Source organism: Athene noctua, chromosome 8 (genome assembly GCF_965140245.1).
Source record: "Athene noctua chromosome 8, bAthNoc1.hap1.1, whole genome shotgun sequence".
NCBI lineage: Eukaryota > Metazoa > Chordata > Aves > Strigiformes > Strigidae > Athene > Athene noctua.
Window position 1 is genome coordinate 9,763,033 of NC_134044.1, and position 22,505 is coordinate 9,785,537.

Below are 22,505 nucleotides of genomic sequence, written 5' to 3' on the forward strand. Positions count from 1 at the left end.
GAGTTTGGGGTGGGTTGTTTATTTTGGTTTGGGCTTTTTTTTTCATTTGGAAACTTTAATGGGTGTTGACAGCAAGCCCTCCAAGCAGCAAAATAAACTTTTTCTTAATATGCATAAAATCCTCCATTTGCATCCTTTTACTAATAAAAGCAGGTACAGCTTTGCTTAAATAATTACAAGCTCATCTGTTGTAACAAGTACATAATTTTCTTCTGGCTGTGCAAGCAATGTGCCTGGTCAGACTCAGATCTGCCCCAATACTACCCCAACAACTCCATAGTTTACATATATCTGCTGTGTATACCTGTATGCTTGTGTGTACAAAATATGACACACATCCAACAAGCAGAAGTTACAGAACATCCTTCCTTAAGATCTGTAAGATTTCTTAATACATTCAGGGAGCTAATAACAGATAATCACATACATCAGACTAAAGTGTGCTTTACTACCTTATTACAGAAGCTATATTAAAGTTGACCAGAAATCTTTCAGTTTTACCCAAAACCATGGCATTATTCATTCCACAACTTGTTTAATATAATTAAATAAAGATCCTCTATAAACATCAACTAATATCCCCAAAAGAAAACCAGAAAAATAACTAAACCTTACAGCACGGATAATCCTATAACTGTCAGTATATCCTACACGCCCTTGCTCAGGAAAAAGTCCTCAGTTGTTCAAACTGTACAGAATTACCCGTAATGCCAGATTCAGTTCTCTATTACACTGCTGGAAATCAAGGGACTTCGTCAAAGGAACCACTCCAATTTGATGCCAGCAGGCCTCAAATTTGATGCCAGGACCAGAATCTGGTCTTAAAACATATTCTGTATTATGGCACTAATTCCTGCCAATTTATTGGAACATCTATGTGGAAGTAAAAATTTGTAATGTTGCAGTTTATTATTTCTTGTTTCACAAGAGTAATTAAGTCAGTATCTCAACTTATGCTGGTTTCCTCTTTGTAATCTATCAAAACATATAAAAGCAGATTAAAAATTGTTTTCTTACTAAAATTTGAATCAGTGATGCAAAGCAACTACAGAAACATACAAAAAAAGAGGAGATGATGGTGACTGAATCCAAGTGTACTGAACCTGATGCTGAGATCTTTACACAGCTGTCTTCCCTGTGCAACCAAGGGCAAACAGATAAAGACCCAAATACATCCTCAATAGTTGTGTAACAGAAACCTGTCAGACAAATTTTCAGGTTTTTATTCTATTTTGATACCTGTAAAGAGTTATTCTTCAAGTGCTGGTAGCAGTTACTCCATGAGTGATGAATGTCTGATAAAAAGCGGCAGCAAAATAAGAATTCCTCCTGGTCGTCAACTTTCCCCTATCTCAATCTCTGGCAAATTGACAGTGGTTTAAATTAGGAGAAAGAATAGGGTTAAAATAATAGCCTGAACTTATCTAGTACTTTTCCACTAGGGAAGTCAAAGGACATATTTTTTATTATTTTATAAAAATAAATAAGTACTTTGGAGATGAGAGTACAGAGACATGATCATGGTCAAAAATGTTATATTCGAATTGCAAGAGTCTAAAAACGTTCTGTGCAAGTGGGAACAAAATTCTCTCATTTCCCAAATATGTTTTAAGTTCCGTACAGCTGATGCAAAACAAGGACTATTATCCAATTCCTACTAAGGCTGTCAGCCCACAACAGAACCAGAATCTCAAATGCTCCTCTTTACTTTTGAAAAACTAAAATCCCACTGACAACGCTCTACCAAATCCAAGCCTGCTGTCCCACTTTTAGCTCTAGATCCCATTTATTCTTTCACCCTTTTCCCAAGATGGAAGATAAAATTAGTTGTAACGAATTGTTCACAGACTTGATTTTCAGAGAATTAGATGGCATTGTGTTATGCCAAAAGAAAAAGCATGAATAGGTTGCGGTATTGCACATTTGAAATTTATTACAAAGTAGCATCTGTTCAGATGACTGTTTTCCACAACTGCACGTATCTGTGCTCTGTGCCCCCTGCTGAATACAAACACTCCTTCGCTTTGCTAACTGAAACTCAGCAATGAAACTGAACTCACCTCAAACCATCAATGCAGCTGTCACCCATCTTTTTTTCCACTTCCTGAAATTTTCCTTAGTTTTCTTGAATATGTGTGCAAACCCTCATATAGCAAATTTAAGCCAATCAACTAAGCTAGCTCTTCTCAGTTACCTTCCACTGATGGCTTCAAAGCAGTGCATAGACATAGACTCTGTCTAGATAAATCATGTAATGCACTTCTAGCAAATATCACTACTGTTGCTGTAGGCAAATCATTTATTTTAAACCTAATCCTCACAGAAACTCTGTTTCCTTCAAACAGCCTGACTGAAGCCAAGGATGCCTGAGTATGTATGACAAGCCCAAGCCAAAAGACAGAGCAGGCAAACAAAAATCTCCCATGTTATCCCAAAGTCTTGTTTTCCATTCTTGAAGCCATCAACTCAAACACAAATATGAAACAGAATTACTGAAACACATTATTGCCAGCTCATTCACAATTACTGGTGGTTCTTCCCTGACGAATGCATAGCTAACTGAACAAGGGCTGTCATGGAAAGGGACTCAAACTCCAAGTCTGGGGCAGCTAGACAATCAGGATAGGAACACAGAGCAAGCACACAAACTACCACTGGTCTTCTCTTGCAGCACTACAGTCCAAATACAGGTTAGCACCAAACACGCTTTGAGAACAGCCTACCCAAGCCTTCTCTGACGCTCAGATCATTGCTACATGCTTCATGAGAAAGGTGGCCGGGTGCTCTGCTCCCACGGCTTTGCTGTATGACTGGCTCCAGAGTGGCACAAGCCACACTCACCAGTGCTCTCAAACCACCCCTGGATGTGGGCTGGCAGAGGGGTTGCCCTCTTGCCTGCGCAAGCAAGCACTTCTCAAGTATTAGAGCCAAGATGCTGCAGTATTTTCGTTCCAAAAGATGCCTGTCTTTCCCTAGCCCACTCCCCAGAAAGCGAAGAGCCTTGCAGGCATCAGCACAATAGTCAGTGTAGTTTAGGCCTGTGCTATGGACGGTTTTGCTTTGCAGTCCTGGAAAATCAGAAGAGCTGCTTTCTCCATTAGACATCCTCTGGTTTCTCTGTTGTGCCCTGCCTTTAACAAAGATCAATGTGACATCCACAGTCCACTCAAGCAGCAGCACTTCTTTTTTTGCATGCCTCCAGAACACATCCTTGCAGGTAACACTAAAACTGCTGCTTAAATCCATCTTTAACCTAGGCAAATGGTGCTAGACTGCTGTATTTAATATCCTGTCAAAAAATTCCCAGGTTAAAAAAGGTTTTAAAATTCACAAAATGAAATGATGATGTAAGGTCACGTTGAAGAGCTTTCTCTGGATGCTACTTAGAGTTTCTATTTCCTATGACACAAACATCCCCACTACAAACCCTGATACTTCCATACATACTGACAGACGTGAAGTTCAGAGGCTATTTTAACGCACAGCAGTTATATCCTTGGACTACTTATATCAAAACACATTGGGGCTATTTTCCCACCTTAAAGACAATTTAAAGTGTATGAATAATGAGTATTTTTTGGAGGCAGAGAAACAGATCATCTTCCCTAGAAACGTGGTTAGAAAACTGCTTCCCCTTCCATCTGGCATGGTGCCTTCCCAGCAAGACAGAAGTGGAATTTCTGAGACCTCTTTATGAATAAGCAATAAGACTCATGAGATGGGAGAGCTTAGTAACTTCCAAAAAGGCACATCAACTGGAGACAGAGACAGGTCAGACTGGGCACCTTGGTTTGCACATGATCTATTGCCTCCTCTGCTAAAGGAGAGCACTAGTTTCCAGCATAAACAGCTCTCCCCATCTTACCTCAAGAAAAACCTGTCAGGAAAGAATGAGCCTAGCAAGTTTTTACTTTGGCCTTTGAAGTTATTCCTTGGCTGACTGATGCTCGCCCATACATAACTAGAAGAAAAGACTTCCATTGTGCCACTCTTTACACCAAGCGTATTATTCTCCAGACAAAAGCTTTCGCATCTAACTTTTAAACACACCTCTCTTTAGGGTGTACTGTTTCTAAGCCATAAAATCCTTTCTGTTCATTAAAAAAAAAAAAAAAAAAAAAAAATAGACAGCTTTTCCCCCTCCGGCAATCAACTCTGCTTGTTAGTTTTTTGTATTACTTTTTGCAAACGGATACCACAGACACACAGCAGTTAGCAACAGAACAGCCAGTTCTCGTCCTCAGAAATACAGTGTTTTTTCCCGACATAGTCTCCAGATTTAAACATGAAATACAACCATTGTAGGAACTCCCTGGTTTTAAACGAGACCTGGTGAATAATCGCTTTCCCTGAAAACATCTCCAACATCTGGCAACTTGCTGTTATTTGCAGGGTCTGCGCGCTGGGTCAGGGCAGGGATACAGGAGCAGGGCAGGGGGTTAAGCAATGAACATGCTCAGCACCTGCTTGCTCTCTGCCTGATTCTAATCAGTATTCTCCCCTCATGCCCAGGAATGCTAGAATTCCACAGTTTCCTCAAAAAAACCAAAACTTTTCCCCCTCAAGGAAAGGAGAGGGAGGGAAAAAGAAAAAATAAAAAAGAGTAAAAAAACCCCTCTTAGAGTATGACCAAATTTCATTAAAGACAATGAAGTCTTGCCATTATATTCAATAGGCTTTTCTGAGGTTTATGAGAAATCTCACATGCTTGACACTATTAATTAAAGGAATTAGTGGTGTTAGGGAAAAAAAAAAAAAAAAACAAAAACAACCCACACCACAAAACAAACCCCACAATATTTCTCTTTAAAAAACTGCCTAACGATGCCATTTTCCTTGAAACTCTAGAAATCGGTAAAAACTGTTTGTATCAGCAACGCTGGAAGTCAAATCTTGCCTTACTGCAAGTTGTACTGCAGTTGCAAATCTGAAAACCTTTTTTTTTTTAAAGTCCTGTTGACAAGTTCAAGCCAGTCTATCAACTGGAACTGGCTCCTCAGTTTTTTGGCTCATAGCCTTATGTCCAAGTCATTAGACTATTTCCCTCTGACAGGAAAAAATGTTTGTAAAAGTAAGTACAGATTTCATTTGACAAAACAGTTCATCTCTAATCAGTCTATGTAACACAAAATCCCACCACTGAAACGCATTCTTTTGCATAAAGATTTTGAAAGCTACAGTTTTAAGTTATAAATACTAGCAATATACAACAAAAGAATATTTAAAGTATGATTTTTGTCTCCTTTTTCCACTCAGTTCATATTTCTATCAAGTACATAGAAAAAAAAAAAAGGTTTTAAGGAGCTATCCAGAAGTTATTACACATTCTTAGCAATTGCAATAGCAACATCCAGTTCTAGAAGAGAACACAGTGCGAGACCTGCATGCCCAGTCACAATCACATAAATTTCAAGCATCAAATATTTGCTGAGAACCAGATTACTTGCATATATTATTGGATAGATTTTCTACATTACACATTTGAGGAAATGGCAGGCTATTTATGGGAAACATAGAAAAAACAGCAAAAAGTACGTATCATTATTTGCTGTACTCCAGTAAACTCATTGTGGCTGAGAGCCTCCATGTAAATGGAGACATCTCTGAATTCATGAACTTAATCCCAGACCACACTAGTTATTGATCTGCTTTTGCTGTAAACAAGAGTAATAAAAGTATTAGAAATACAAGTGCTGAGTCTTGATCTACTGCATCAAAATGCACTCACCTGCTGCTCTGAGCCAGGGCTCGCAGCAGCTCTGTTATGTGCTCCACACCATGGGCCACTGGACCAGCGGGCACCCCCTGGCCCCTCTACAAATAAGTGTTCCCCAGCTCTACAACCCCAAAGGCTGGAAGCCCACGGCTCTTCCAAGGGCAGGTTACAATCCTTTCTAGCCATGAAGCATTCATTCTAAAAAATCATTTCATCTGGATTTGCACTTTCAACAAACAGGCTATAGCAGCTGAGCCTATATAGCACTTTTGATTTCTGGATTCCAGACATTTGGAAATACCATTGAGGGAGGAAAATATCATTGGTCCCATTTCTAACCAAAAAAAACCCACTCAAAGATACAAAGAGAAGATTTAGCCAAACAGGAGCAGCCAACACAGAGAGATCTCTTACACTCCAGCCACTTCTCTACTGCACACACTACCAGGACGCACAGCAACAGGAGGAAAAAAAATAAAAATCAAAGAGAACGTAGAAAGCAAGAAACAGTTTCTTCCTGCTCTGGGGGATCATGGTCAAGCAGAGGCAGAGACCAGACTGGGGAGGAGGACTGAGCAGTCCCATCTCAGCTGGCTCCAGGCACAGGCAACATAGAGAATGAGTCTGAGAAACACAGAGCAAATTATACCAACTCAAACCAGTTCTCTTCCAAACCAAAGCCAACTCTTCTAGCACTAATTTTGCTATGACCACCTTTTTCTTGTTTGTTTGTATTTAGGGGTATCACTTACTTACAAACACATTAGTCACCAAGATCACTCTTTCCTACTCAAAAAGGGTACTAAAAAAAGCTCCCTTGTCCCACTCCAAAGATGCCCAACCACACTCACCGCAGGCCCATCAAAAGGCTGTTAAAGCCTATGGAAAGATGCCTTCGGCAGCCCCTTTGCCACAGCTGTGGGAACTTCAGCAGCAAACCAGCACCAGCTGTGCAAGTGGGGAGAAGTCATTTAGCCCAAGTCACTGGGACCTAAAGCATCTACTCAAAGAGCTGAATGTCATCAGGCGCTGAAACACCACCTACAAAGCATAACTGTGACCACAATATCTCTATCTAGGGAACACAACAGTCCCGTGGAAGCTTTAAACTTCACATTAAAAAAAAAAAAAAAAAAAAAAGGAAAGACAAGAAAAAAAAGAAGCAGCACTTCCAAGCCTCCCAGAAGAGAAAGGCAGAGCAAGGAGCTCAGGGGGTTGAAAACAGTGTAGCACCAGCTCCCACCTGAGCTGGGAGCTGCCCTGAATTTAGAGGTACTGCTTCCAGACTTGAAGCCTGAGGGCCCTCCACTGCTTCCAACTCATGCCAAGGGAAGCACAATGGCTCCTTTAACCAAAGAATCCCTTCAAAACAGGCCCAAGTTACCCCAAAGGCATGCCACTTCTCAAACCCCTGAGGCTAAAGTGGGAAGAGTAACATAGCAAGAAAACAAAGTGCATCCAAAGGAGCTCCCCCTTTGCTGTCCCTGGAAATCCATCATTCTGCATGCCCTCCCCAAGCTAGCCAGTGGCCAAAAACTAAGCACCGGGTGGTCTATTTATTTAATAGAATGGCTTTTCTGCATGATAATGCCCAAGATTGGAAACAAATTAGTCCATACTCCAGTCTTTGATCACCTGGAAGATATTTTTTTCCCTTCTAAGACTTTTCTGGAGCGTTTTATTTTTTATTTATAACTACCATTATCAGGATTCAGATACTAGATGTATTTAGGATTCTTTTAATGCTCACTCTAAATTTTTGTCTCTGATTTACTCTTCCAAGGCTGACAAGTCTGTTCCTGATGTCAGATTAAGAGAAATATTTATGTCACCAACCATCGCTCCATCTTTTCAACTGCCAACACAGAAGTACAGTAACTTTGAATCCCGGCTTGGTTTAAGTTCTTTCTTGCCCAAGTGACCTCTAAGAGTTCAGAGAAAAATCCACTTTATGCCTGTCATAGTGTAGGGTTTGACAACCATTCGAATTAGAGCTCCTGATTTCTTTCCCAAAATTTCATTTACTGTGTTGTTTAGGATCAAAGGTTGAGGGGAGGAATGCAGTTAAGGAGGACAGAGCATGCCTCCCCTTGTGATATCCTTCAGCCAAGGAGGAGCCAGAAATCAGACCAAGCAAGCAGCACTCTGCCTCCCGTCCTGCTGAGACTGATGGAGCAGATTGGTTACGGAGCTTCTTGCAGTACAGCCAGGGGTTTTGTTTGCCTTTTTTTTCTAAATCATGTGTTAGAAAATTTTTATGTGCAATTCTCTAAAACAGCTCTTTTTATTTTATTCTGCTTGTAACATTTTAACTATGCTTCTGGCTATGTCAGATCTCTTATTTAACAACAAAAATAAATGTTTAGTGCTATAAAGTCTTGAACTCCCTCAAATCTGCAGTGTAATTAACTTTTCATATCAGGGTCAAATTCAACTCTAAGGAATCTTCATGGGCCTGCTGAGAGCAGGGAATTGTTCAGATGTAAATGAGGGTACAATTTGGTCTCAAGAACCTTTTTAAACATAGACAGAGAAGGAAATAATAAAAAGACAAAGAAAATGTCTGCTGTATGCAGACATTTTGCATTTTCACCAGGACAAGTCAGCATTCCAAGAGCCTGCAATACTTTCCGCTGCTGGAGCCCCTGCTGGGCACCAGCTCAGCGCAGGCTGGCCCAAGTCACCTGCCCCGGTGCACGCTGCATGCTGTTTGTGCCAGGCTCAATGCTCCTCAGAAAAGGTGGACAAGCGGTTAGCTTTAAGGGTTTTTCAAAAGGTAACACCGTATTTGTTGGAAAACAAATTGTGCGTGTTAAAGCAACAGGCATTTGTGTGGTTTTCTGTACAGTTCCTAAATATTTGAGCGTTTTCGCTTGATCCTGTTGATTTACAAGGCAGCAGGTCCAATCGACTGTGCTAAACCTGGGGTTAATCCACAGGGCTTTTTCCTAACTGCAACATCTATTGTATGATCTTCCAAACAGATTCCGAAATGGTTTCTTCTATTATTTTCCAGTTGGCCAAACAGCGGCTACAAACGTAGTTAAGCTATATACCAGAAATGTAAAAGCTGCCACAGGCAGCAAGAGATGTTTTACAATGCCTTTCTCTGCACTAAATGTACTAAAAAAATGTACAGAAAAATTTGTCAACCTCCCTCCCTCCAAAATACTGTACCCTAAAGGTTTGATGACTACTTACTTAAAACATCACTCCTTGTGTAAACAGTCCTTAGTCAGACAACTTTTCTGGCTTTGGTGAAACATCAGAAGTTAAATTTGCAGGATGGTAGTTATTTGAAACTATCCCTTCTTACATGTAAATGCTGATGATCTAATTCAGCGTTTGCTTACACACCAGCATCAGTCCACCAGTTGCAGTGGAATTAAACCTGATATATACCTTGGTAGATGGAATTCCTGATTTTTTTTTATTTTTTTCAAAATCCATAGTTTGAGGAATTCATTGTGCAAATCGGAAAATAGTGTATTTCACTTTCCATTTTCACATCTCTTTAGTTAAACATTTGTCACTTCTCTTTTTTTCTGTCAAAATATCTCCTTCCTGAAAACAATTTATTTTTCGGTTCGTGAAATCAGTGGAAACCTGACTTACAGCTAGTTCTGTGCAGGTTTTTTCTTGCCACTCAGCCTGCCGGGAGGGGCTGGGTAGGTGTCAGAGTCCTCACTGGGACACTGATTCCCCCCCCCGGCTCACCCTCCAACCCTTCAGCACTTCACACCAGATCAAACAACCATCCCTTAGGTCAAAATGAAAAGGAAGTCCTGCCACACCATCTTCAGTAAAAAGGGATTTTCTGTGGAAGCATTCCCTGCTGCTCCCTTAGCCTGGTTTCTATAAAACCTGTCTATATTCATCTCCACCTTTCTCTGAGCCAGTTAAAGATGTAGAGACAGAAAGCAGTTTTAAGTCCAATTTGGTTACAGAGTAAGTTGGTGCTACTGCCTCGTGGGGGGCACACGGATTGTACATTGGTTACATTTTTAACAAAGAAGAGAGTAATTTTGCCAGAAGAACTGTAGTTGTTACTGCTTTTCTGAGCTGGTATATCCTGATTATACTGGCATGAACAGTCCTACTCATTTAAATAAGGTGAATAAGATTTGACGGGGACTGAATAAGCTGTCTGCTTGCAGAAATGTCAGCTGCAGACAGTTTATTCCTCATACAATTCAAACCACAGTGATCTACGTGGCATTATATCTGATAAAGAAATTACTACATAGTCATTTCTGGATCAGACATCCAACATGAGGCATATCCTAAATACAAAAATCCTTAAGACAGGTCCTTATACGGACTTGTGCATGATATAAACATTGGTCATGTTTGGCAGAAAGTCTACATCCAGGCAAATAGCCATAAAAAAAAATATTTTAAAAAATCAAAAGTTAGAATGTATATCGCTGTCCTCATTGCAGCTCTCCATGGAAACAAACAAGCCGAGTTCATGGAATTAAAGGAAATTTGTACCTAAAATTCTTTCAAATAATTTTAGCTGTTACTCTGGAGCAAAATGTCTCCTAAAGTATCTGAGTGCTTGTAAATTATGCACAGACTGATATTTTGTTCAGAGACAACCAGACAAAACACACACAGAGTGTATTTAAGAAAGGGAATGAGAAAATGCTGATTTAAAAAATTCTGGTTTAGCCACTACAGCAGAGGAGGCTCACCCACATATAAATCAGTGCAATACCAGGAGAGGCTCTCCGGCTTCACCAGGCTTCTTACTACTGTTTCTGAAGCTTAAGTTCTGTGTCCAGATATGCCAGTGGAAGCAGTGGGACCTGGATCGAACGCTCACATACCCTACAATTCAGATGAAACCTCATATCATAATTACAACCCCACATAACACATCCAGACTGCACAGCCTCTTCGACTGAGGATGTGGTGGAATATATTGTACTATCTCTGAAATAAGTATAGCTTGCTGTAATGCAACAAGGAACTGATTATTCTCAAGGACTCTTACTTGCTTTTCTGCACAGCCTGGCTGATCCGACTTTCTCCCCTTTTTGGGGAGAGGCAGTACAACTGTCCTCGCTGATGCAAGTGAAGTCCATAAAATCAAAACTGAAGAAGATACACAAAGGAACGCTGCAAGCTCATTTGTGTCCCCTTTATACTGAGAGCCCAGTCTGGAGAACTGGCTGGCTTCTCAAACTCCCTTTCTTTTACTGGCAGCCCTGGACCATTTATCTCCTCTGTGATTTGGTATACAAAGACAACTTTTTTTTTTTTTTTTTCCTTTAGGCTACACTCAACAAAAAGATTACATGCAACAAAATTAGTTTTATTTAAATTCAGTTAAATGCCACATATTTTACGTGTCATAATAGTAAAATTTCAGTGCATTGTATACTAAAAATAAAGTGATTCAAACAAAACCAAATCCAATAATTCTAAAGAAAAATCCCTCACAAAACTGTAAGAGCATACAGTGCATACATCCAAAAGACCATGCAAAAAAAGGATTCCATTCAAATTTCACATCTCATTAAAGACAATTTGGCCATTAATCCATACGAGTTTAGGAGCAAAGAAGGATTTTCCAAGACAGATAAACTGAAATGATCCTCCTTTGATCTCCGAGGTTAAGAATCAGCAACAATGGAAGATGAACAACAAGGGGCAGAACTACTGGCCTTTTTATGTGCCACAATGGCATCAGCAAACAACTACTTAATCAATATTTGGCCAGGGACACTGAAAACTTCCTTTTCAAATTTTAATTCCTAGTTGTAAAACAACTGTAGGGCAACCAGCAAGATAAGACATTAAACTGACTGCTTAATTGCCTTTTACTGTTTTACTAGTTATATATGCACATTCTTAATAGTTCGTGAATCGTTATTTACTAGGATGAATAAATGACCTGTCAACAATTACATCAAACTCCACTAACTAAATAATCTCGGCACATGACACACTTTAACTCTAATGTGTCCTCAGTGAGTTTTAATTTCATTACACTTCACCTTTTTTTTCTAGGCAGAGTGATTTAAACTGAATTAGTTTAACAGCATGGGGCAGGAGTACTCCAGGGCAAGTAAAGTAAAATGTTGCGCTCACACTATGCTAAACAAGGTCTTGCAGTGAATTATGTAACTGTACATCATTTTTATTAGCCAGAGAGCTCGGCATTTGGGGAACACTTGGAAGTATCCTGCATTTTTTATTTAAATATTTTGCTCTTTCTCTAGCCACATGTGTTTGTTACATAGGATTTAAAGTGACATTTACATGGAGAAATTCACATTGACTGGCTTACTCTGATTTATTGCTTTGCGTTTCACTCAATTTCTTCTTAAATTAACCAGAGAGCACTTTGTAGTTCTGCTTCATTTCCCAATGCAGTTTTATTACACAGCTCTGGGGACTCGTGATAATTTATCACTATCAACTTTATTGGTTTCCCTCTGTTCCAACCCTTATCAATAAGTAAATCTAACACCAAACTAAACCTTCTCCAAGTGTTAGATAAATGCATCGTCTTTGCCTTATAAAACAGAGAATTACTATTCAAAATCAGACCCAGAAAATAATCTGGTTTAAGGATTTCATCAGCATCGACTTTTACTTTCGGCATTAATTGCTGATTAGTTTTTCATCTAGTTAAAACCTCTGTCTGTCTGCCTGCTGATTCCATTGCTACCTCTGTGTAAACACAGATACAAAGATCCTTAACCTTGATGAGAGTTTTCCCAGACAGTTTCACTCGAGTTTAAAGTCACACTCTTGTTGCTTTCTACTAACAGAACAGAACAAATTTGGGCCCCATTCCTGCCTGCCCCAACCCACGTGAGTAACTTTACACACATGAATAGGCCCTTTGAGTGGGACTCCTCGCTGCTACTCACATATGATAGCGTTTGCAGAACTGGAGGTCTGATACCCGATCCAGTAAACCCATTTTACATCCTGAACCTGAGGATTTCCCCCAGAGCTGCAGTTGCTCAGCACATTACAGAGCTGGTTGCAAGAAGAGCCTGATCTCTACCATGGTAAATTCCTACTGACGTCAAAGATTTTGCAATCGTAGGAGAATCCAGAAAGACAAAGATAAAAATCACATTTTCAAGGCATGTCCTAGCCACACTGAAGTCAACCGACTGTGTTTCTTGCCTCAGCCTTTCCAGAACAACACTGCATGAATTTTAACAGATTATTAAGATTTTCAGAATAATCAAGTAAGATACAAACTTGAGTACAAATTCAAGTTAATCAGCTGCTGTGTGTGAAGCAATCCTGATATTTGCTAAAATAACATTTGCCTTTGTTCTAGATATATGTAGTTAGAGAAACTGAATAGGATGCCCAGAGCAGTCCTGTTTGAATAGGCACTGAGACCCTTTTTAAGTTGAAGAAAGTGTCCCTTAGATGGCAAAATATGCAAACCCATTAATGAAATCATGATTTCAAGAAAGAGATATGATCTATCTACGTATACTTCAGAGAACGGCTGCTAGACTGAGTACACCCTTTCTTCCCACAGCTGGAAGTATTACTAGTGCTTATGTAAAGCAATTAGCATGCAGTTAGTCTTGACAGTTAGCACTCTCCTCAAAGTCCACCAACTCGTCTTTAAGACAGGAGGGCATGGGCTGCTCCCGGCATCTCTGGAGCAGCAAGCTCGGCTCTGAAGTCACTCAAAACACAAACATTTAGCACCTTTCTGAAGATGCTCAGCATGCAGAAGACACCGCACTCTCACTTGATGGTGAGATCATTATTAATCATTGAGGTCATCAGTTACTATTATGAGCTCAGAATAATGATTTGGAGCCTGGCCCAGAGCCTCACAGTGACAACGGGTCAGGCAGAAGAAACAAAGCCGTATTCGGTTTGCGTGGCATCGCCTACATCGATTTGCACTTGTGCAGCACCTGGCTTTTCTGTCCAGGACTGGACTGTCACACACTGAGACAGGAGGAAAGAAAGAGGAAAAAGACAGACAGAATATACTGTTAGCACTATCTGCCTTGAGCCAAATCCTGCAGTCACTGGCGAGTTTTTTCCTAATTAAGTATTATTTTCCTGTCAGCTCTGAGAGCCTCAGAAACAAAATTTTGTTCAAGTTCGACAAGCTGATTTCTTAGACCTGCTAGTGACCAAATATGTAAAGTACTGTATGAAATTCCAGACTCAAGAAGATAGCCTGCAGCCACAGTCATCACATTTCATTCAATAAGTGAATCTTTGCTGGGAACATTGAGTGTGGGAACACTTTGTGCTTCTCAGCCGTAAGACACAACATTATTTTACACAGCAAGTATGTCCTCTTACTACAGCACCTTGGGACGGGATAGGATGCTGGAACAAAATTACGCTGTGCCCTGCATCAGAAAATCACAACTGAAATCTAACTCGGCATCTGCCTCATCCCATGCTCTGGCCACTAACCCAACTGCCTACAACACAGAAATGAATGGGATGACTCAAACTGGTATCTGGTGCTGCATGTTAATCCTGTCCCTTAATAAACTGCCTTTATTAGTTTAACAACCTAAAAATAACTGGCTGCATGATACTGACCAACCCTAATCAAAACATCTGCAAACCCATCTAGCCTGAGCTACCCTTTAGATCATGTGCCACCACTTCAAAGCCTGTGCATCAAGTCAGTAATTGTAACATTGCATCTAAATATTTAAGCTAGGGGCTGGTAGTCGCGTGTCCCATTTACAGTCAGCATCTGTCCTCTAATTCCATTACAGTACAAAGCAAAAATGTTTCCCAAAACTCACAAACAGGAAAAGCATCACACAGCTAGAGAAGCAGCAGCAGCAGCTTGAACTTTCTAGCTGCTGAGCGGGGCTTTTGTGCTAAGGTCCTTTTTTTTCCCCCCTTCAAACTCCCCACATACACACACAAAAATAGGGGTGGTGCCGAAATTGTATTAATGTGAGCCTCAGGCACACAGAAAAAAAAAGAAAAGAGGAAGGGGAGGGAGAGGGGGGAAGGGTTTGGTCCAAGATGAAAGTAAGAAGGAAATAAAGGAGGCAATTTAGTCTGCTGTAGCCTGAATTGCTCTCAGTACAGCCAAGGGTAGAGGCTTGGGATGAGTAGGGCCCTTTTTGGACGGGTGCGCATGACTGGGGGAGGATCCGCCAGGACAGGGCCCCGGGGCCAATTCCGCTGGCCGGGAACAGAGGCCCCCTTTGAGGGCGGGTGGGGGGGTCCCGGCCCCCACCCCAGCCAGCACCGCCCGCTCGCAGCGGGCCCGAGGACCAGCTCTACGCCCCATCGTTTGAGTGCTGAAAGCCACGGGTTTCTGCCAGAAAACAACAGCTATCTTATGAAAGGGGGAGTTATCAGATTAGTCAGCAAACCATGCCACGCATAACTCCCACTAAAGGTACAAGTGAGTCCCTCTTCTGTAGCGGTTATGCTAAAAATATGCCCTGATGTGCCATATAAAGGCACAAAAGTTTCTCTCTCATGTTCTTTATTTATGTCTTATGCCTTTAAGAAAAATTTATCATGCATGCAGAAATACAGATATGGTATTATAGAATTATAAGCTTCCTGATAGGCAGTGTGACAATCAAAGTTTTCTTTAAATAGATATCCAAAATCAGGGTAGAGGATGACACAGACAGAAATGTTGAAATACAGCAAAGCGAGCTGCACACGCAGCATCTGTAAATGCCTGTGCAAGAATCATATTTAAGTGTCCATGAACAGAGGCCAAAGCAGAACCACAGTAGGGCATATGAAAGTTTATCTGAACCTAACATGATGGGAGAAATTCCAGGCCTCATGATATACTGTTTCTAGCACACATTTTAAAAAAAAAAGAAGTTTCTCTTCCCTCTAATCCCACTCTGTTCTAAGTACTCCCCAAATCCAAAATCTTGAATTAGCTACAATTAAAATTACAATTCCTATCCTTCCCCTCAGACAAAATGCCTCTCCCCGAGCCACCCAAATGTCTGCAGTGAGGAGGGGATTTCAGGCAACGTCAGCAAATGTCCAGCACTAGCTGTGGGTTCCCGAGCTGGAGAGCAATTCCTCACTCCACGCTCAGCCCCAGGACTGGCGTTCTGACTACCTCACAGCCTTCCCTTGCATCTCCCCACACCCGCCCTCCTGCTACCAGAATACCTTGAGCCCCTGAGACCAGAGGTATAAAAATTTCTCATACTGCAAAAGACTCCGCACTCTTTTCACTCCGTAACGAGGAGCACGCCCATGGAGAGCACTCAGCGGTGAGCAACCACACAAGGGTTTTGCTGTGCACCGCCAAGATAACCTTCAGACATACTGCCAGCCACCCAAGCGTTGTCAGCAGGCACCCTCTGCCACACCAGGCCTCACAGCCAGGCTGGGCGGCTCTGGCAAATACAATCCCGCAGCTTCAAAATCCTCAGGAGTGCTGCCAGTTATTTCAGTAAGAGAGCAGGATCTGATCTGATGATTTTTATAGATAGAGTGAAATCAAAGTTCCTCTGCTGGCAATGGGAGTTGAAGCAGAACTTTTTTTTGTTGGCCGGATACAAAATGTAGTGTTGGACTTATTTTAAGGTTATTTTTTCCTTGTAATGAGCTCACTGGTCTGTTGTCTCTATAGTATCACGCTATCTGTAAGGTATGTGTATGGTAACAAATCCTTTCTTGAGCAGCAGCTCTTTCTCACTGTAGCATCTCAGCCACTCCAGTAATAAGATTAAGCAACAGCTTGCTAGTCAAGGAGGGGGGACAGGCGTTGCTGCAGGAAAAGCATGCTCCCCTTCCAACTGCCAAACCTTGCCAGGCACTGTCACAGAACAGACAGGATTATCAAGCTGCCGTTTGCACAGAACCGCCCAGCCACGTTCATCCAGCAAAAACCTGTGTGCGTGCGCAAGGACAGGGTAGGGCTGTGCTACCCCATTGAGGCAAGGGCAATTCTGCCAGTAATTGAACTTGACAGAAGCAAAGTAGGACACTCACACCCACAAGAAGTGAAGGAGAGGGTAGGTTGGAGGGCAGAACGCAGCCTCCTCATACACCCATGCTGGGGGCACGAGCGAGCCCCTGTTTGCAGCGAGCCACCACCAGCCCTCCTGCTTTTCCTGAAAGAGTCTCAGGGCTCCCCCAGGCTGGAAGGTGGCAGCCGTGTGCCCAGACACCAATTCACCGTAGATGAGGAATCCCACTTTAAAGAGTCAAAGAACAGGAAGACGGTTTCAAAGAGAAGTAGAGGTGTGGATTATATTGATAATAGTATCTTTTCTTGCTATCTCTATTAATTATTCTTTGTTGCATAAAGCAGGGATATTATCAAGGCTTTCTATCTTCCATTTCTAACCTCTGTTGAGAAATTCAGGAAGGCAGAAAAGATAGTTATTTTAACAACTAGGACACTGAGTTTAGCAATTTTTCCTTTGGTGCGCATCCCTCTCAGAACAGTCCTCTGTTCCAGGAGATACTGGAGGAAACTGAACTCATCGTATAGGGGCAGCTAGACTGGGCAATCAACCTGTGCTTTCTGGCCTGGAAAACCTCTTACTTCGTTAGCATCTTCTGTGTGTTTGTATTACACGCACCCACGCAAAGACAGACACGCAGAAGATGAGGCTTCCCTGAAAGCTTTAATAATAGAGTTGAAAACTAAGTTTTGGGAGTGTTTTCAGGTTTGTTCCTACACAACAAGGAGATACCCTACTGTTAAAAACAGGTTTCAGTTGTCCTTGAATGGCACTCAGCAACGCTAGATGTCTAGAAATACTAGAAACATTTTCTAGGTAAAGCCAACTACTTTTTCCACAGTGGAGAGTCCATAAAACTGCGTGGAGCATCAGCTATTAGGGGCTCATTGAATAATTCATCCCTCATTGCAAGCCCATAATGTCTTTTCTCAGCCTTTTGTGGGGCTGTTTTCTCTTCTTTTCTCCTTGAATTATAAAAAGGTTGCCTTCTTTTGTTCACATCAAGCTGCTGCTAGCTGAAGCTTTGTCTGTGCAAAGCCAAAGTGTGAGTTTCAATGGACTCCCCCCTCTTTGTTTTCCAAGTTCATCTCCAAGTGTAGATTGTGTATAGAAGGCCTTCTTTGTAAAAGCTGGAAAAGTTGTACAAATGTTTGACCAGCTCATTTGGTACTTTTGTCTCGCCTTCTCCAGTGCCTGTGCATGTGCTGGGCAGCCACTTCCACGCACCGGCCGCCCAGTCGGGACCTCGCCTGCCCCTCGGCTCCGGCCCAGCCGGGGAGCCGGGCACGGCCGCGGGACCGGGAGCAGCCCTTCGTCTCTGCCTCGTTCAGGTTGCAACCTCCCCGCAGCCCCTGGCCAGCCACCAACACAAGCTTTTCCCAACAGTTTTAGAAATGAAACATGCGGGTCCCTGCCCTGCCCACGGCTGCAGAGACTTGAGGCTCCTCAGCCTTTGGCTACAAGCGCCCCTTCCACCCTGCTGCGGCCTTTTGCTCAGCTTGGGCTGGGAAAGCTGCCCTGAGTGGCTGTGCCGGGGGCTCCGTGGCCGGCTCCAGCCCTCCCTGCTCCCTGGCCCCCATCCCTGCTATTGAAAGCCAAGCCAGTGGCGATCTCCATCTTTGCCCCCACCTCTGTGCCATTCCCGCACACTGCGCGGTCGTGCCTGTGGAGGAACAGGACAGGGTGGGACAGGGCAGCTGCTCCGTCGGGGCCAGCTCTTGGTCCTACCCCTCCCGCTGCACTGGCCCCAGGATGACCTCCAGGAGAAGGGGAGCGACACCCACCAGCACCCGGGGCTGGCACTGGCCAGTCGCAGGGCTCCACAGAAAGCAGGGGGACAAGGGACTTTACCTCTTTCGCTGAGGATGCCGTCAATGCTGTGCTTGGCCTTCTTGTCACCTTCCTCCACCTCCTTCCTTTCCAGTTCGGCTTCCTCTTCCTCGCCTTTCCCAAACTTGCTCCGCAGGATGCGGCTGATGGAGCTCACTTCGGGGGGAGCGCAGAGCTGTGACCGGGCTTGTCCCCAGCAGCCCCCCGCAGCGGCTGGGCCAGGCCGGGGAGCCGAGCCCCGCGTCAGTGCCGCCGCCCTGTGTCCCCCCCCTCCGGCTGCTACCAGTCGGGGCTTTTCAGGGCCGCTCGCTGCCCACCCCGCGGGACTTCTCACGGGGCACCGTCACGCACCGCGCTCCAGCGCCGGCACAGCGGCCCCGCAAGTATTTTTTTTTCCTGCACCCGGGCAGCGGGTGATGAGAAAAACCCACGGACACCCGCAAAAACACGGCGCCGGCTCCATGTGCTCCCCCCTCCCCGCCCCGGCAAACAACCCACCGGCACAGGGAGCTGCTCCCCGCCTCCCCGTTTCCCAGCTCCTGGTGCCCGGCAAACTCCGAGCCCTCCTGCGGCAACAGCCCGGCGGGGGAGCGGGGGGAGGAGGATGCAGTTGCGATTTAATTGAAAACACCCCCGCCGAGCGAGCGCGGGAATCCCCCCGGGGCGCGGCCGCCGGTACCGGCGTCCTAACGCCGACCGCTTCGCGGACACCGGCCCGGCTCGGGGCTACGCTCCCGCCGCCTACGGGGCTGGCCCCGCGGGTCGCGTCGCCCTCCCCGGGCCGCCCCGGCCCTCCGGGACGTGTCCGACCCCCCGCTGCCCGGGCGGCGCCCCGTACCTGACGGCACCGTGTTGCGGTCACACACCCCGTCCTTCAGCAGCTTGTCCCGGATCTCCCAGCTGAACATGCCCGCGTTTTCCCGCTTGTACTCCTCGATTTTCTTCTCAACATCCGGCGTCGTCACCTGCTTCAGGAAAGACAAGGGGAGCGGGCACAGTCTGCAGGGCCGGGCGCGGCCGCGGAGCCCGGGCCGCCGCCGCCGGCCCCCCCGGGGGCCCCCCGCTGCCCCGCACCGCCGCCCGCCGGCCCCGGTCCCGCTTAGAAACCCCGTTACAAACCACCCCGCGGGCCGGCAGGTTGAAATCCGAGGGGACATAATGGCTAACAACGGGCCCGCGTAAAAGAAGCACCCCTCGAGTTAAACGGAACTTCCCAGGAAAGCCTCCGGGGTTACGGGGGAAAGTGGGATCGAGCCCTCGGCGAGGAAAACCCCGAATCGGGCAGCACCGGCTGCCGTGCGGCTGGGAAGAAAATCCCGGGGAAATTCAGGGTCGCGCTTAGAGGAGGACTCCGTGTCAGCGAAACTCCGCGTCAGTAAAGTTTCAGCTGAACAAAGTTTGCAGCGCCAAATAAAAAGCAGCGTAATAAAACCATGAGAGGTCCGAGTACAAAGAAGTTTCTTCGATGGCCTCGTGATTTTAAAATAAAGCCGAATTCAAACAAAACAAAGGTCTCCCGGCCGGGAACAGCCTTCCGTTCGGGTAACGCACTTACAAAAAAATATCTCTAGTCCCAACACCGAAAGGGAAAGTTCAGGCATCGCTACTTCACAAGCAACAAAGGGAAAAAATCTAGCAGCAACTTTCGACAGAAACGCAAGCCTTTACTTCGCTTTTGAGGGAATGAAAAGCTGTAGTAGTAGGAGGAGGTTAATCTTGAGACAAGAATCCATATTTGTCTGCATTATTGTGAGCGTAAACTTTCTAGCGGTGTGGCTATAAATACACGCAGCTTTGGAGCGGGCAGAAAAATAAACAGAGCAGGACAAGGAGCAGTAGGCAGACAGACAAAAATACAGGTAATTTTTTTTTTCGCTTTGCGACGAAAGAAGCGAGAGCCCGATCCCGCCGCGCCTCGTGAGCCCAAACGTCTGGCCGATCCCTCCCCCGGTTCGTCCCGGCAGCGCCGAGCCCACCCGCGGCTCCCGCGGGGCTGAGCGTGGGGCACTCGGGGCTTCGGGCAGGCAAGCGTTCAGAAAACGACCCCTTTCTCCCTAGTTTCGTTTGAGAAATTATTGTTTAAAATAGCGTCTTCTTAAGTGAAAAAAAAAAAAAAAAAATATGCCACGAACTCCAACAATATTTTTCAAAGCCTCGGGAAGTTTCAGAGCAACAGGCGGGGACACGGCAGGCGGTGCCGAGCCCGGTGCGTGTCTGCGCCCACCCGCGGTCCCGGCACGGTCCCCCCGGCCCTCCCGGGGGGCCGCCTGCCCGCCCGCAAACCCCGGTGCCGGCCCCCCGAGCCGAGTCCCGGCTGGGCCTCGCTCCCCGCCGCCGCGGCCGGGGTTTGCCCGGCTCGGGGCGGGCGCGGAGGGGCTCACCTTGGGCTTGCTGCCGCCGATGGCCCCCGGCCGGATGGAGCCCGTCTCCTGGTACCTGCAGAGAATTTTGGAGACGCAGCCGTGGGACACTCGCAGCTGGCGAGAGATGACACAGGGCCTTATGCCATGGTGGGCCATCTCCACTATCTTGTGTCGGATATGGTTGGGTAAAGGCCTGCCATTGATAAACACTCCTCCGAGCTGATTGACTCTGCCCTGGCCTAGAGGAGTAGAGACTAGAAAAGGAGGGGAGGGGAGGCAGGAGGGGGAAATGGCGTTAACGTCTCCTTCGGATCCTGCTGGGTCTTTTTTTGTCGTTATTGTTTTTTTGTCGTGGCTTTTCTGCAAGGCAACTCGCCGCCACCCGCCCCCGCCCGCCCAGCCGCCCCGCAGCGCGCCCGGGGCCCGCCGGTCCCCGCGGAGCCCCGCGGAGCCGCCCCGGCGGGCAGGGGAAGGCTGCGGGGCGGCTTCACCTGTTGCACTCGCACCGGAGCCGGGTTTCAGGGCTGGCCCGACCCCAGTGGAGAAGGGGGCAGCCGGTGCGGAGAGCCCGCGGTCTCCCCGGGCAGCTGGGGGCCGGCCCGCGGCTCGGCCGCCCCGGGGTGCGGCGGTGGGACCCCCGGAGCCGCGGCCTGCGGGGTGCCCGACGCTGCGGGGCTCTCGCTCCGCCGCTGCCCGGAGGAAGAACCACCGCTTGCAGCGGCCCGGCCCGCCCGGGACGAGCCCCTGTTTCTAGAGTCCCTTTCGATTTCGTTCGGCTCACTTTTATTTGATTTTCAATTTTTCTCCTCACTTTTCCCCCCCCCGCTTTTCCCCGTCTTGGGGCCCCCCAGATCACCGCCCTTCGCTCCGCTAAGAGCGGGCTGAGGGCCCGCTGCGCCGCCGACCGCCCGGCCGGCTCCCCCGGCTCCCGCCGGCTGGAGGGGCTGGACCGCTCCCGGGATGCGGGGCGGGGGCCGCCGCCCGCCGCCGAGCCTTCCCCGCAGCGGCTCCCTCCGCGCCCGTCCCGGGACGGGGCCCCGCTCCAGCCGGGCCGCGGGACAGCGGCGCTGGCAGCCCGGGACCCCGCCGTGCGCCGGCTGCCGCCGCGCTGCAATTTTTGTGCCGGCCTCCCGGCACCGCGCGACTCCCACTTTCCCGAGCGGGAGCAGCGGGCGCGGCCTTACCTTCCAGCGGGAACCCGCTGCGGGGGTAGTTCTGCCCGGCGCCGGGTCGCATCATCCTGGGGACAGCTCCTGCCAGAGTTGTCATCGCGGCGGCCCGGCGCGGTTATATCCAGGTGCGGGCCGATCTAGGAGAGACCCGCGCTGTCAGCGGGTCCCACCGAATCAGCAGCGGCCCGGGAGGGGGTGGGGGATGCCGCCGGGGGGCGGGGAGGAGGCAGCTCCGCCGCTGCCCCTTTGTCAGTGACCCGCGCTGCCCCGCACCGGGAGGGCCGGGGCCGGAGCCCCCCGCCGGGCGGCGAGGCTGGGCGCGGAGGAGGGGAGGGCAGGGCGGGCCGGGGGAGGGGGGGTGGGGGGGGAGTCGGGGGGCGGCGGGGCCGTCCCCGGTGCGGCGGGGAGCGGCAGCCGCGGGGCCGGGAGCATTTATCGGCTCCGTCCCCGGCGCGGCTCCGCGGCGGCGCCGCCGCGATTGGCC

General features: G+C 46.7%; 1 protein-coding gene across 7 annotated transcripts in view; it reads right to left on the reverse strand.

Annotated features, from left to right (window-relative positions):
• The window catches only part of PAX3 (paired box 3), a 79,457-nt gene extending 57,339 nt beyond the window's left edge, over nucleotides 1–22,118 (reverse strand). For 2 of the 7 annotated variants that reach the window (XM_074911883.1, XM_074911881.1), the window contains exons 1-4: nucleotides 22,034–22,118; nucleotides 20,868–21,103; nucleotides 19,325–19,454; nucleotides 18,508–18,642 (exon numbers count right to left, since the gene is read on the reverse strand). In XM_074911883.1, coding sequence (XP_074767984.1) covers nucleotides 18,508–18,642; nucleotides 19,325–19,454; nucleotides 20,868–21,103; nucleotides 22,034–22,118 — 586 coding nt within the window. Of the gene's footprint in view, nucleotides 1–3,517; nucleotides 3,527–18,507; nucleotides 18,643–19,324; nucleotides 19,455–20,867; nucleotides 21,104–22,033 lie in introns of all 7 variants that reach the window. The other 5 variants (XM_074911886.1, XM_074911884.1, XM_074911887.1 and 2 more) reach the window with 5 other exon arrangements.
• Between the last annotated feature and the right edge of the window lie 387 nt (nucleotides 22,119–22,505).